At 31.8% G+C, this 12,650-nt stretch overlaps 3 protein-coding genes across 3 annotated transcripts in view; 1 reads left to right on the plus strand and 2 right to left on the minus strand.

The window, feature by feature from the left end:
• Positions 1–135: 135 nt before the first annotated feature.
• On the minus strand, positions 136–2,704 carry LOC108756690 (60S ribosomal protein L6). The gene is made up of 4 exons (XM_018500688.1): positions 2,686–2,704; positions 1,870–2,091; positions 615–888; positions 136–522 (listed from the first exon to the last, which is right to left on the minus strand). The coding sequence occupies exons 2-4, from the start codon at positions 2,089–2,091 to the stop codon at positions 176–178; spliced, it is 843 nt and encodes a 280-aa protein (XP_018356190.1). The 5' UTR covers positions 2,686–2,704; the 3' UTR covers positions 136–175.
• A 1,132-nt stretch (positions 2,705–3,836) lies between these two features.
• On the minus strand, positions 3,837–9,354 carry LOC108756686 (protein ERGIC-53). The gene is made up of 10 exons (XM_018500681.1): positions 9,134–9,354; positions 7,369–7,425; positions 6,877–7,147; positions 6,686–6,785; positions 6,499–6,610; positions 6,248–6,419; positions 5,989–6,179; positions 5,296–5,489; positions 5,037–5,218; positions 3,837–4,952 (listed from the first exon to the last, which is right to left on the minus strand). The coding sequence occupies exons 1-10, from the start codon at positions 9,300–9,302 to the stop codon at positions 4,916–4,918; spliced, it is 1,485 nt and encodes a 494-aa protein (XP_018356183.1). The 5' UTR covers positions 9,303–9,354; the 3' UTR covers positions 3,837–4,915.
• A 2,644-nt stretch (positions 9,355–11,998) lies between these two features.
• LOC108756876 (vesicle transport through interaction with t-SNAREs homolog 1A) overlaps positions 11,999–12,650 on the plus strand; it is a 5,204-nt gene continuing 4,552 nt past the window's right edge. Inside the window, exons 1-2 of the mRNA XM_018501017.1 lie at positions 11,999–12,134; positions 12,265–12,323. Of these exons, the coding sequence (XP_018356519.1) occupies positions 12,041–12,134; positions 12,265–12,323 (153 nt within the window). The 5' untranslated portion in view covers positions 11,999–12,040. The remainder of the gene's footprint in view (positions 12,135–12,264; positions 12,324–12,650) is intronic.

Below are 12,650 nucleotides of genomic sequence, written 5' to 3' on the forward strand. Positions count from 1 at the left end.
TCAATTAAAAATATTTCAAATACATACGCAGCCTTGCTGACATCCAACATTTTCTCAGACATTGTATACATAAATTTAAGATAAATAATAAAGGACAAAAGAGAGAAAAAGAGTAATATATAAAAGGTAGATTTATAATTTTATATTTATTTCCTCGAATTATAAGCACAGAGAATTAAAATTTCATTCTGTGTGGATACTGACTGCTTCGTAATCCAAACATTGCCGACAGATATGTGAACAGCAACTTCTTATCTGGATGTTTCTTAATAGCGTCAATTACCATTTTGTCAACTACTTTCTGATCAGCCTTTCTTTGATCGCTCGGTTTATATTCTTCCTTCTTTTTGCTGAAGATGTCACCTTCCTCTTTTTTAGCGCGCTTGTCACGTTTTCTTTTGAAATAATCATCATTAATATGTTCAAGCAATTTGGCGCCATTGACATTCAATTTCGTGGAGGTAGCGATCACATAATTTTGACTAACTCTTCGCAAAGGACAGGCATTGATCAGGAATGGTCCTGTGAGAATTTGTTAATAATTGTTATAAATTATAAGTCTCATTTTTAATTTCATAATAAAATATCTATAATAAAATGTAAAATTCACATACCAGTAATCAAAAGCAAGCCACTCTTTAATTGTTTCAAATAGACCACTCTCTTTCCTTTATGAGGACCAGCCAACAGGATACAGATTGTTCCTGGTGTCAGAGTAGGTCTCAAGTAACGACGATGTTCATGGAAACATTTTTTAGCATGGTGCACAGTAACCCGATCAGCAGTAGGATAATTTGCGCGTCTTTTCTTCAAAAGCACGATACGCTTTTCTCCGTTTTTGTCACCACCAATCTGCTTTTCAATAGTCAATGGTTTCTTGGGCTTGACCTACGACAATACATCAATATAAGTCAGATTTATATTTGCTTATTTTAGAAATGTGATATAAAATATTCTCAATCAATTATTTATGATTTGGTAATTAATTGATCACTGCTCAAATAATTTTGGAAAGAAGGATTCCAGATTCAAACTTTGGCTGAGACATTATTTTCAAGAAGTTCTTTGAAATGTTTTTAAGATGTTTATTAATTGTGACATGTAAATAAAATACACAGTACGTCATTACATTATTATAAAATTAATATGACAACCATCAACTGCAGGGTTACCAGCTGATATTCGGAAACTTTATTTGAATGCAGTATCCTGATTCTGTAACTCTTAACGACAGTATCGACATCATTATATTGTTGTTGTGCAAAGATTATGATAAAAAAGCTATACAACAACAACATAATGATACCAAACTGTCTTTAAGAATTATGGAATAGAGATATAGATATCATTTTATCCTTATTTAACATTTGAATAGAAATAAAATAATATACTCTGAATTGCTAAACATACTCCTGCAATGTCCAAAATTCAACTAAATTATTACATTCAGAAAACAAGACACAAATATTGATATAATACTATAAAAATTTATAGCATAATATAAACATCTTAAATTATATATTTTTTAGTTACTAATTACTGCAATATGTTTCAGAAGGCAGTGAAAATATATCTCAATTGTTGTGGCTTCTGGAAATATACGCAACTCTTATTGATGAAATTAAAGAATAATCTCTTAATTAAATAAATCAATCTGCCTCAAAAACGGGCTTTGGCGAAGTTATTAAGAAATACGATCTTTTTAGAGTAAAGAGATCATTTTTTTAGTGAAACGAATCAAGACCATACATTCCTAGTTTAATGTTCGATTTATAATTTTGAAAAATATTAATTATCCAGTATACTTTATATTTGTATATATTTTTAAATTATTTTGTATTATTTTTCAATTAGTGAATAACTGTTTACCTTTTTTGGAGTTTTCTTCTCAAGGAATTTATAGATAGCCTTTTTGTGAAACATGCGAGTACGACTAAACCTATAGACACCATTTCCTAAGTCATAATTCCTTGACTTTCCTCTCGCAGGCTTTCCTTTTGCAGACTTTCCCTTGCTCTTTGCATCTTCTTTGGCTGCAGCTGGAACAGCTGCAACCTTCTTCTCAGGAGTTTGAGCTTTTGTGTCCACCATCTATAAAAATAAAAATACAATTACGTTTAATTACTAAAGAAACAAAGGTTTATATAGGAAATCAAGTATATCTAGAAATTAGATTTACAATATTTTTTTTTAATTAAATTTAAACCGTTCATTTATTTATTTTTCTCTAAAGTAAAGAAAAAAAGAAAAAAGATGAACCATGCATAATTTTTAAAAGAACAAGTCTAATTATTTTATACTTGTATACACAATATCGCTGTAGTTTAGAGGTTATAAAGGTTATGCTTCCATGTTTCACGTGCAGAATGTGTACGAGAAAAGAAATAAACTTATCAATAATAACTTATTGATAACTTATTAATAGTTGAAATTACAATTAATCTCTATAAATCCAAAAAGAGAAATACATCTATTTATTTATAATTTGAAATATCAAACACAAAGGAGGCATATGTGTATTTGACGGAAAAACAAAATCAACTCTTAATATCGCGAAAATATAGTGTCACTCGAAGAGATTAGATCCAAATCATATGATATTAAACTATCAATTACAATATATTTTTGTTATAACAATCAGATTCCTTCGATTACATTAAATTACTCGTCATATTACTAACTTACCGTAAAACGAACGTCCGAAAGAACGTGCGAAACCACTACACCTATTAGGAAAAATATGAACCATGATCGATATAAATATCGACATGGAGCGAGATATATCGATAGTAAAATGCATTTCAAATCAATGAAAACAATCGGATCGCCCAAGTTTATCGTAAAATATAATTATTGTAATTAGTAAATTAACATAATGTTATAATAAATTTAAAAAATGATAGAATGAATTAGATTATGATTAATTTTAATTTTTTCTTAAAATAATTATATACTAATTATATACTATAGTATTTAATCAATGCATTAATTACTCGCAGAAAAACATAGTAATAGCAACTAGATGGACAATAAGTTTCATATGTACTTAATGTACACATACACATATAATTGAAGAAACTATTTTATAACTGCAATAACTACAAAATAATTTATTCAACTATATATACAGTGTCCGGAAAATTTTGACAAAGCGCTCGTGTATATATAGAGTGGACTAAACTGAATCGAAAAGTCCTCTATCATTTTGTAATTTTCGAAATAATTAACAAGATACTAATTACTAAAAATCGTTGAATTTTAGTCTTAAATAATTTTTTATTCAAATACTATCAACGTTACAAACAGCAAGAGACAAAAATTGTTTATTTTTTTCTCATAAAGTTTTGAGAATTTTTTCAGAATTTTTTAATATCGTATTTTTTCACGTTGGTAAAAATGAAAAAATGCAATACTAAAAAAAATTTTTTTTTTATAGAACAAGAATTTTTTATGAACAATTTTTATCTTTTGTAGTTTTTCTGTCAAATTGATAGTATTTAAGAAAAAAATTATTCAGAACAAAATTCGGTAATGTTTAGTAATTAATATCTCGTTAATTATTGTAAAAATTGCAAAATAGTAGAAAACTCTTTGACTCAGTTTAGTCCGCCCTATCTATACACAAGCGCTTTGTCAAACTTACCAGACACCCTGTGTGTGTGTGTGTGTGTGTGTGTGTGTGTGCGTGTGTGTACATACTTTATAATTATCATCATTATGTCTTTTTCTTCGAGTGTATAAGGATTAAATTAAAGTGTAAAGAATTAAATTGAACGTATATAAGGGGATAAAAATCCATGTAATGTTAATTAATCCATTTTTTTTTACTTTCCATCCTTGTATTCTTTATCTCAGATTTCCCTCGTACAACTACATACAATATTCAATAAACTTTTACAAATGCAATGACGCAGGGAAATAACGAATTTAGAGATCTCTCCATTTCGCTCCCATACGCTATAACTCTACTCATGCACCTTACACACGTACATACATTACTCAGAGGTCTTTTATCGCGTGGCGTTCAAAAACGCAATCTCACTGTACACAATCATGTTTACATGACAGGGGAGATTGTAGAACACACAAATACTTATTCTTTCCACAACAATAATCTCCGATGAAATAGCTGAGTGGCGACATTCAAAACCGTTACATAACGTGTTGACGCCATATGATAAATCTCTTCTTGCTCCAAATGGCGCAGTTGAGATCGTTAGCAGTGGAATGCCGACGTTCTCAAGTGTGACGAAGAAGTGACAATTCTTAAGAATAAAGAGTAATCCGTATATTCATGTACTAAATGCGTGATACAAAATATCGTACAAAGATTTATACAGAAAGTTATAACGAGATTTCAACGAGATTTCAATATTACAGCGATTATAAATGAAGAATCCACGAAAAAACGATGTGTGCGTAACGATAAATATGTTTTGTGACGATTGACAAGTAAAAAACTATATATATTATATATATTTATATATAACGATACAAAAAAAAAATCGTGAGACATCTTTAATAACTCCCAGGTTAACTCATCGGTAAGTAACCTCCAATTTAAATCATTTCTTTCAAACCCCATGCATTTTGTCAATATATGACAATTGTGATATAGATTGCACAGCGTTAAACACACATTGCACTATGATAGAGATGGCTTCTGATTTTTTTTTGAATATTTAAATGGAGATACTCCAAACGGCGAGTCACATCACCGCGAGATGTCCTTGTGTCCTCGTGAGGCAATATCCGACGGATGCTGTACAATTTCACATCAATTTAGCAGATGAGCAATTTATTTTACAAATGTAATGTCGAAACACGCGTACTTTGCGGATACGAATAACGAGTAATAAAAATAATGCAAACAAGAATGCATCTTAAATTTGTCGATGTGAACAATGTGTGTACATTAGTAGAGTTTTTTCATCTGTGCTTCCTTATTGTCTCTAAAATGAAAAAAAATTATGTTACATAACTCTTTCTTTTTGTACGTAAATAATTGTTAAGGTATTGTAATTGTGTATAATTACCGATAAAGACTGTATACCAATAATATTATCATCTGTACTCCAATGAACAGTAAGAACACGGTAGTCGTTAGACAATTAGGGCAATCTGTATTTTCCGGAATTTTAACATCCTTTTTTAATGTGTTAAGCCCATCTCGCATCTCTGTCATAAATGACTGATAATCGTATCCCATTGGCTGCACCTATGAAATTTATTGATGTCAGAAAAGTTTTGTGGAACTTGACTGTTGCTTTTAGATATTACAAAGAATATAAAGACCTGCGCCGTCGGAGCACGTGCTTGATTATTAAGAATAGATTCAGTCTTAGAATGAACTTCTCCCATAAAAGATTTAATTTCCCTAGCTGTATTCAATATGATATTTTGATTATTTAGCACGGCCTCGACTTCCTGTCGACGTATGGTGTCAATCAGCACAGGTTGCTGTCCTGGTTGGCCCTGAACTTGCACACCTAATTATGCATTTAGATATATCAAATTAAACGATATATGATATTGCCTCGATATAAATTAGAATCTTTTGTTATTTAGAAATTACAAATTCTAAATGTTATCTTAATTTTATTGCTTTAATTAATATCAATTTCTCCTTAATAAATTTATTTTTGTAACTTTTTAGTATTTAACCTTAATATTTTTGTAAATAAATTTAATATATTTAAATCTTTTAAAAATTCATGTAAAATTCAAAGACAAAGTTGATGAAAGATAAAATTTTTTCTACATATATATTTTTTTAATTTTTTGAAAAACTAAAGATTTCAGGAATGAATGAATTAAGAAACAATTATTCCATTTTGAGAAAAAATAGAATATAAATTCACAAATAAAAAATGATATAAAATAATAATGTAAAAGTTTAGAATAATAAAGCTTTTACAAAAAATCTTTTTAAATAATCTACGTGACATTTATGATCTCAGTTTTAATCAACTGTAATTGGCAATTTACCTCCTTGTCCAATTTGAGATACTAAACCCAAAACTCTCTCTTGTCTTCCAACAATCTCATCTAATTTCCTGTGAAGATCGCGTAAAACTTCAAACATCTGGCTTTGTCCGTGGAATATCTGCCGTAATTCTCTTTGATTTTCCGTTTCAAAGTATTCATCATATTCCACCTTTTGACTTTCTGGATGTTCCCTGTTAGAATGACATATTAATATTGAGACTTAGTATTATAAAAACATTGTGGCATCGCATTTTCTTACTTTTGGTATTCCTCTTTTTGTTCATCTAATTTCTTTTGGTAGTCTAAGTATTCCTGTTGGAGTTTGGCTTGTTCCTCTATAGAAACTTTACTGCCATCCACTGGAAGCTGTCCGGGAGGATGCAGAGAGGTAGTAAGAAAATATAAGATATCATGGTCATCAGCCAGGCCACCTAAATAATCAGAAATGCATAAAAACATGCGATATGCAATTACATCAGTATATCGTATTAATACTTTTTATATGCATACCAGTAGCGGCAGAAATTCCAAAATATCCATTTTTCGGTAACATAACGTTGTCAGCTCGGAAACATATATCATAATCTTGATCATTATTCGTCATACCGTTATGGAATAACAGCTTGAACAAAAAAGAAACTCATCAAATAAGAAATGTCAAGATAAAAACAGCTAGAAAAATATCCAGTATACTCACAGTTAACGAATTCATATAATACTCTATCCGCGCTCGTGTGGCAAATGGTTTATTGCGAAAATCTCGTAAACAGCCTGATAATTGTTGCGTAGAGCCGTCACTATTTAAGAATGGAATAAAACACAAATTATATAAAACTAGTTTGAACATGCAAGTCATATGATAGATAAGTTATTAAGAATGTAATTTACTTTATATGATCAAAGGCCTTTGTGCCGTCATTAACTACCGCCATGATGTATGGATTATTATGCTTATTGTCATTATCGAACGAGTCAAAGAAAATTCCCAAACCCGTCCAAAGATCTGAGCTGCCGAAAACGGAGCCATTGTAGAATCCCTTATCGCTTGTGTACCAGAATGCCAAACCATCCGCTCCTATCCTTCCACGTCCGCTTATTCGGAATACTAATTCTACCTCCCACCAGTCGAAAATTGTGGGTTGTTTCACCCATATTGCACCTAAACAATATATTTTATAAATCTCTTGTAAAATTGTTGCAAATCGTCCATTTTATAATGTATTTAAAAAATCAATATTTTATATATTCTGCACACATAAACCTCATAAAAATTATTTTTAATAATTTATTCCTTAAAAAGCTTAAAATATTGGTATATATATGAGATAAAAAAATGAAAAGCTTATAATATTATTTTATATATGAGATTTGTACACAAACCTTTTTGGCTTCTAAGTGATGGTGCTACTCTGACATTTTCTGCACTAGCAATGGCATCTGCAATTTAAAAGTGTTTTTAGAAGAAAACGAATATATTACATTTATATTATACGTGTAATATTTATATTAGATATATTATATGTTAAATCAGATAGAAAATAATATTAAGATTGTTATCTTTATAAGAAATAAGTTAAACATGTCTTTAATTAAAATTAACATAATACAGCAATGTTTCTTTTAGTATTAAATACTTCTTTAAAATATTATTATCAGATATTTCTTTATACAAAGGAATCTTCTATACTTTAATCTTCAGTTATCACACGTACTTTTACTTCCATCATTATCGCACATTATACCATATCCCATTAATGTTAAAGTGACTAATTTTCAGCAATGCACTATTTACAGTAAATGTACAAAATCTTCATTTTGGAAGATTTAAAGAAGAGCCTTGTAATATACAGTAGTAGAATTGCCGAAAATTATAAATTACAAAAAATATTTAATAATGAACAAGAGTCAATTTTTTAAACTATAATATTACAAAAATCACAAAAAATACTTTTTCCAAAAAATTAGTAATTGTACTTAATATAGAGATAAAAATAAAAAATTAAAGGAATGAGTTGTTAAAGACATATTTTAATTAAAAACATGTGTTAAAATATTCCTATGCAAGTATGATGCAAAAATGATTGCTACCATCTTTTTTTTTCACACAAACTGATAATCCCACAGATAAGGGAAAAAATATTTTGACCACTTAACTTTTTTTTTCTACATCCAGTACCTTATTTCTCCAGTTTCTATAAATGCTATACAATTTTCAAGCATTCTGGATATGCCATAACTCTATACAGTAATTGAATTTAATACTTTTTTTATCATTTCCATTAAATATTTAAAACATAAATATGTTTTTAAAAGAAAATGATTATATTACATTTGTTATATGTATTATTATTTATATTGGATATATTTGAAACCAAATAGAAAATATTTTATTAAGATTGCTATCATATCCTTCTAAGAGACAAGTAAAACATATGTTAAATTAAAATTCAATACAGTACAGTAATATTTAACATTTCTAGTAAATATTTCTTTAGACAATTTTATTATATTTGAAACCAGATAGAAAATAATATTAAGATTGACACCTTCATAAGGAATAAGTAAACATATGTTTAATTAAAATCAACATAATATAGCAATGTTTAGCATTACTATTAAATATTTCCTTTAGAATGCTATTCCCAGATACTTCTTTACACAAGAGAGCAATTTTTCTCCTTATTTTTCAATAATACTTTTTTATCATTAATTAAATATAATTTTATCTTTCTCTTCAATCTTCATTCTCACATCCAACTGAACTATATTAATAGAAAAGAAATAATCATCAGAACGTTAGGAAGTCTCTAATTTAGGTTGACTGTAGGATTGCAATTTCGTGCCTTATAAACAGTCATTCGTTACTTTATTCCAGTGGCATGTGCGAGCGAGAAACGCGTGCACATATACGTCGACGTCATCAGTGTTTTGATCGCTTTTAAGATAGTGCGGCGGGAAATTATGCAAGTGCGTCAGCGGGATCGAGAGTGAGACGGCGGTCGCTCGAGAACGCGAAAAAACCGCGGGTCATCCCGCTGCATCGTTCAGATCGGCGCCGCCGAAGTAACATACGGAAGGTTGCGGTCGGAGCGACAGGTGTCGGTTTAGGTTATATATCCCTTTAACGCGGTGTGGAAGTACTTACTTCCGCCGTATTCCCAGAACGGTACGCTGCCGTCCTTCTGCGCGAGATACGGTGGCTTAAAGGAGTATTTGTACTCGAATTTCCGATGCGGCGCCTCGCCGCGGCACAACGACACACCGTAGGACACGAGGAAAACGAAAAGCCACCTCACCTCAGCGGCCATCTTCATTTCGACTGTTAGTCAGCGACGATCGTGGCGACGGCCGGTCGACGGCACGTCATGAAGTTGTCGCGAATGCGCACTGTATGTATATACGTATGTATATACCATGATGCAAGTAGATACAGAGAGAAACCTGAGAGAGGACACGACGACCCAAAACCTGTAATCGCAAATGCCACGCATTACCGCCCTCTGAAGAAGTGAATGTTAACTACACAACAATATCCACCTTTTTGCGGTGCTCCTGATAGAAATAAATCGGTGAAATCTTTGTTAATTTAATAGATTTTAGTTATTTTAGCGATTTAAACTATTTAATTCCATCAGGAAATTTTGCATCGCAAAAAGATGGATATTGTTGTGTAGTTAACATCCGCTTCTTTAGAGGGCGGTAGTGCGCAACAGCATTTTGCGGTTACAGGTTTTCGAGGGCCGTCATGTCCTCTCTCAGATTTTTCTCTGATAAATACGACTGATATGAGGTCTGGGCCATCTTAAACGGGGAACACAAATTCTTGCATAACACATAACACGTAATATATATGAAAATATACCAATCGACGTCCTTTGTTTCTTTCCTTTCCATGAAATAAGGAATTCTGATTGGTTGAATTTCTTATGCATTATGTGTTATGTGGTATGTAAGAGTTTGTACTTCCGATCTTAAGCTGACTTTTCATACGCAGCACGCTGCGGTAGTAATTCGTAATTATTGGTTAAAAATTTTACATAAGATAGCACACTTCCTTCGTAAAATACATTTTATCGCGTCTCATTGAAGTTCAACTGAATGAACAACGAGCAGCAAAGAATTCGAAGCCGAGAAAATCTGCAATATTTGCAAAAAATGTGAAAATTGAGTATATTTATAACGAGTACATACAATGAGTACATTTTTATTAAAATTTGAAGTGATGGGGATATTCTAAATTCTAAATAATTATCTGAAATGATAGTTGTCCAAATTGTAACTGCACTAACAGTTGTTATATAATCACAAGTTTTTAGCTTTTTAAGTTTTTCATATTAATTTTTGAGCTGAGCAAATAAAAGACACATATTTAAGGTTAAACTTTAATGCATATGCTGTTGCCGTTATTCCTTTTCATGCGCAGTAAATGCAGCGGAAGCAATTATGAAAAATTAGCATCACGTGACATTTTTGCTGCCGCAGCGTGCTGCGCATGAAAAGCATCTTTAAGCGGAAAGCACAAACTCATATATAACGAATAACATATAAAACATCAGAAATCCAACCAATCAGAGTTCTTTATGGAAAGGAAGGAAACGAAGAATTTTGATTGGTACATTTTCTTATGCATTACGTGTTATATCTGTGATCCCTCTATATTCTGTTCTCTATTCCTTTTATTGTGCGGAGCTTCTGACACTTGATGTTTGCATGTAAATGCACCTTTAATCACTTAAATTTTAACAGGCACGCGAACTTCCATAAACGGCGACTATCTTTAATAGTATCTCGTCGGTGGTTATACTTAGGCTACATTCTAAAACTTTCTCTCCGAGAAAGATTTATTCTATATGCTATAATATACGTTATGTGTACTATATTGTAAAAATATATAATACAGATCTAAAAGGGACAAATTTGATTCCAAAGTAGCCCCTTTAAATTTGTATTATATTTTTACTATTATTAGAAATCCTATATTTTATACATATATTCTTTATTCTAAAACGTGTACTATACAGGGTGTTAGTTAAGTATACAGCCATACTTAACAGAGCGATTCTTTGGTTTATTTCAAGTAAAAAAGGCTATATAAACATGTATCCTAAACGGCTTAGTTTCCGAAATAAAAAAAATTTAAACGTGTAGTAATAATCTGTTTATTTGAAAGAAATGTAGCTTGAACTAGTCAAAAACTAATCAAAAACAGAAAAATAAAAACAGGCTTCAGTTCTTCTGATGAAATAAAATGATTAAATGAATTGTTGAAAAAAATGTCCACCTTGCGCCATGATACATCCATCGAGTCTTCTTCTTAAAGATTGATGTACACGCTCAAAGATACCAAGTGTATTACGTATTGCCTCGCATAAAGCAACTATTTGATTCCTTAAATCATTCTCATTCTCAATTGGGATAGTATAAATGATTTCAGATGCCCCCAAATGAAATAATCCAAAGGATTTAAGTTTGGTGATCTAGGAGGCTTTGACTTTGTCACTTTGTCACTTTGTTTACGGTTGTGCGAATGATAATTCACGTAAAGCAAGGCATATTTATGCAGGAAGATATCTCCAACGCAATTTACCGTTTTGACACAAACATTTGCGAACATTCACTTGTATTTCGAAAACTGTTTAGGATACATGTTTATATGGACTTTTTTACTTGAAATAAACCAAAGAATCACTCTGTTGAGTATGGCAACATACTTAACTAACACCCTGTATATTTCTAAAGTAAAATTTTCTTCGGAGAGGAAGTTTTGGAACGTAGCCTTAAAGAGCCTCACAGGGAAAGAGTGGTAAATTTGCATCACGTGAATACCCACGTTTTTTCAGGATGGGTGTCACGTGACTAATTTTCTCCAATCTCTCAAATGCCTATGGAGCTTTGATGCCCATGTCCAATCAGAGGAGGCATGATGCAATTTGTCACTTTCTCCCTGTGAGGGTCTCTAGCTATACTAGTGCTTGTTCACATCAGTCGGAATCATGATCGAAATTGCCATCTGGCTTGAGTCAGTGGTCGATGGCATATCCATGTGTCCAAGATGGCGTCGCTCGTTGACAACTACGAGCAGCAGTACGCCGTTCTGACAGCTGACATCACTGCGAAGATTGGCCGGATTAGGGTCCAGAGTGGCGGTAAGAAACGTCGTCGAGGCGGCGATCAAAGAGACATCGGGTGTCTCGTATGATAATCCAACTGACACGTAATCGCCACGCAAAGTCAATGTTAAAGGGCAATAATCGATATGTGTGACGTAATTTGTAGGTGAGAAAAGAGCCTTCGTCCAGGATGTGGACCGGCAAATCGAGGAGGCACAAGAGCTGGTAATTTAATTTACATTCCCTCTCCCTTCTCTCAATTAAAGTGATGGACTGATTACGTATGACGCTAGATCTCGATTCACCAACTGTCAATCAGTTGGTCGTGTAACGTAGGGTTAGAAAAATCATTCTGCGTTTTGTATTCCGCGCAGTTCACAGTACTTGTGAAAAGATCGAGATACTTTACGGAATATATAAGCTGTTTCAGAGTTTGACGGACAGTATATTGTATAAGTGGAAACAAGAAAAAAATAGTCTTTAAAGTTTGGCTGTTTTACAAATATTTTGATTGCTGTGACTATTTTACGACACTAGCGAAACTGTTATGTT

Source organism: Trachymyrmex septentrionalis, unplaced genomic scaffold (assembly GCF_001594115.1).
Source record: "Trachymyrmex septentrionalis isolate Tsep2-gDNA-1 unplaced genomic scaffold, Tsep1.0 scaffold13, whole genome shotgun sequence".
Lineage (NCBI taxonomy): Eukaryota > Metazoa > Arthropoda > Insecta > Hymenoptera > Formicidae > Trachymyrmex > Trachymyrmex septentrionalis.

Excerpts from the sequence above, each read along its gene's own strand:
- LOC108756690 (XM_018500688.1), bottom strand. The coding sequence starts at position 2,091 with ATGGTGGACACAAAAGCTCAAACTCCTGAGAAGAAGGTTGCAGCTGTT. Across the intron at positions 889-1,869 it reads AGAAGAAAACTCCAAAAAAG|GTCAAGCCCAAGAAACCATT; the intron begins GTAAACAGTTAT and ends GTATTGTCGTAG. Across the intron at positions 523-614 it reads TGGCTTGCTTTTGATTACTG|GACCATTCCTGATCAATGCC; the intron begins GTATGTGAATTT and ends AAATTCTCACAG.
- LOC108756686 (XM_018500681.1), bottom strand. The coding sequence starts at position 9,302 with ATGAAGATGGCCGCTGAGGTGAGGTGGCTTTTCGTTTTCCTCGTGTCC. Across the intron at positions 7,148-7,368 it reads ATCACTTAGAAGCCAAAAAG|GTGCAATATGGGTGAAACAA; the intron begins GTTTGTGTACAA and ends TATATTGTTTAG. Across the intron at positions 6,786-6,876 it reads AAGGCCTTTGATCATATAAA|TGACGGCTCTACGCAACAAT; the intron begins GTAAATTACATT and ends ATTCTTAAATAG.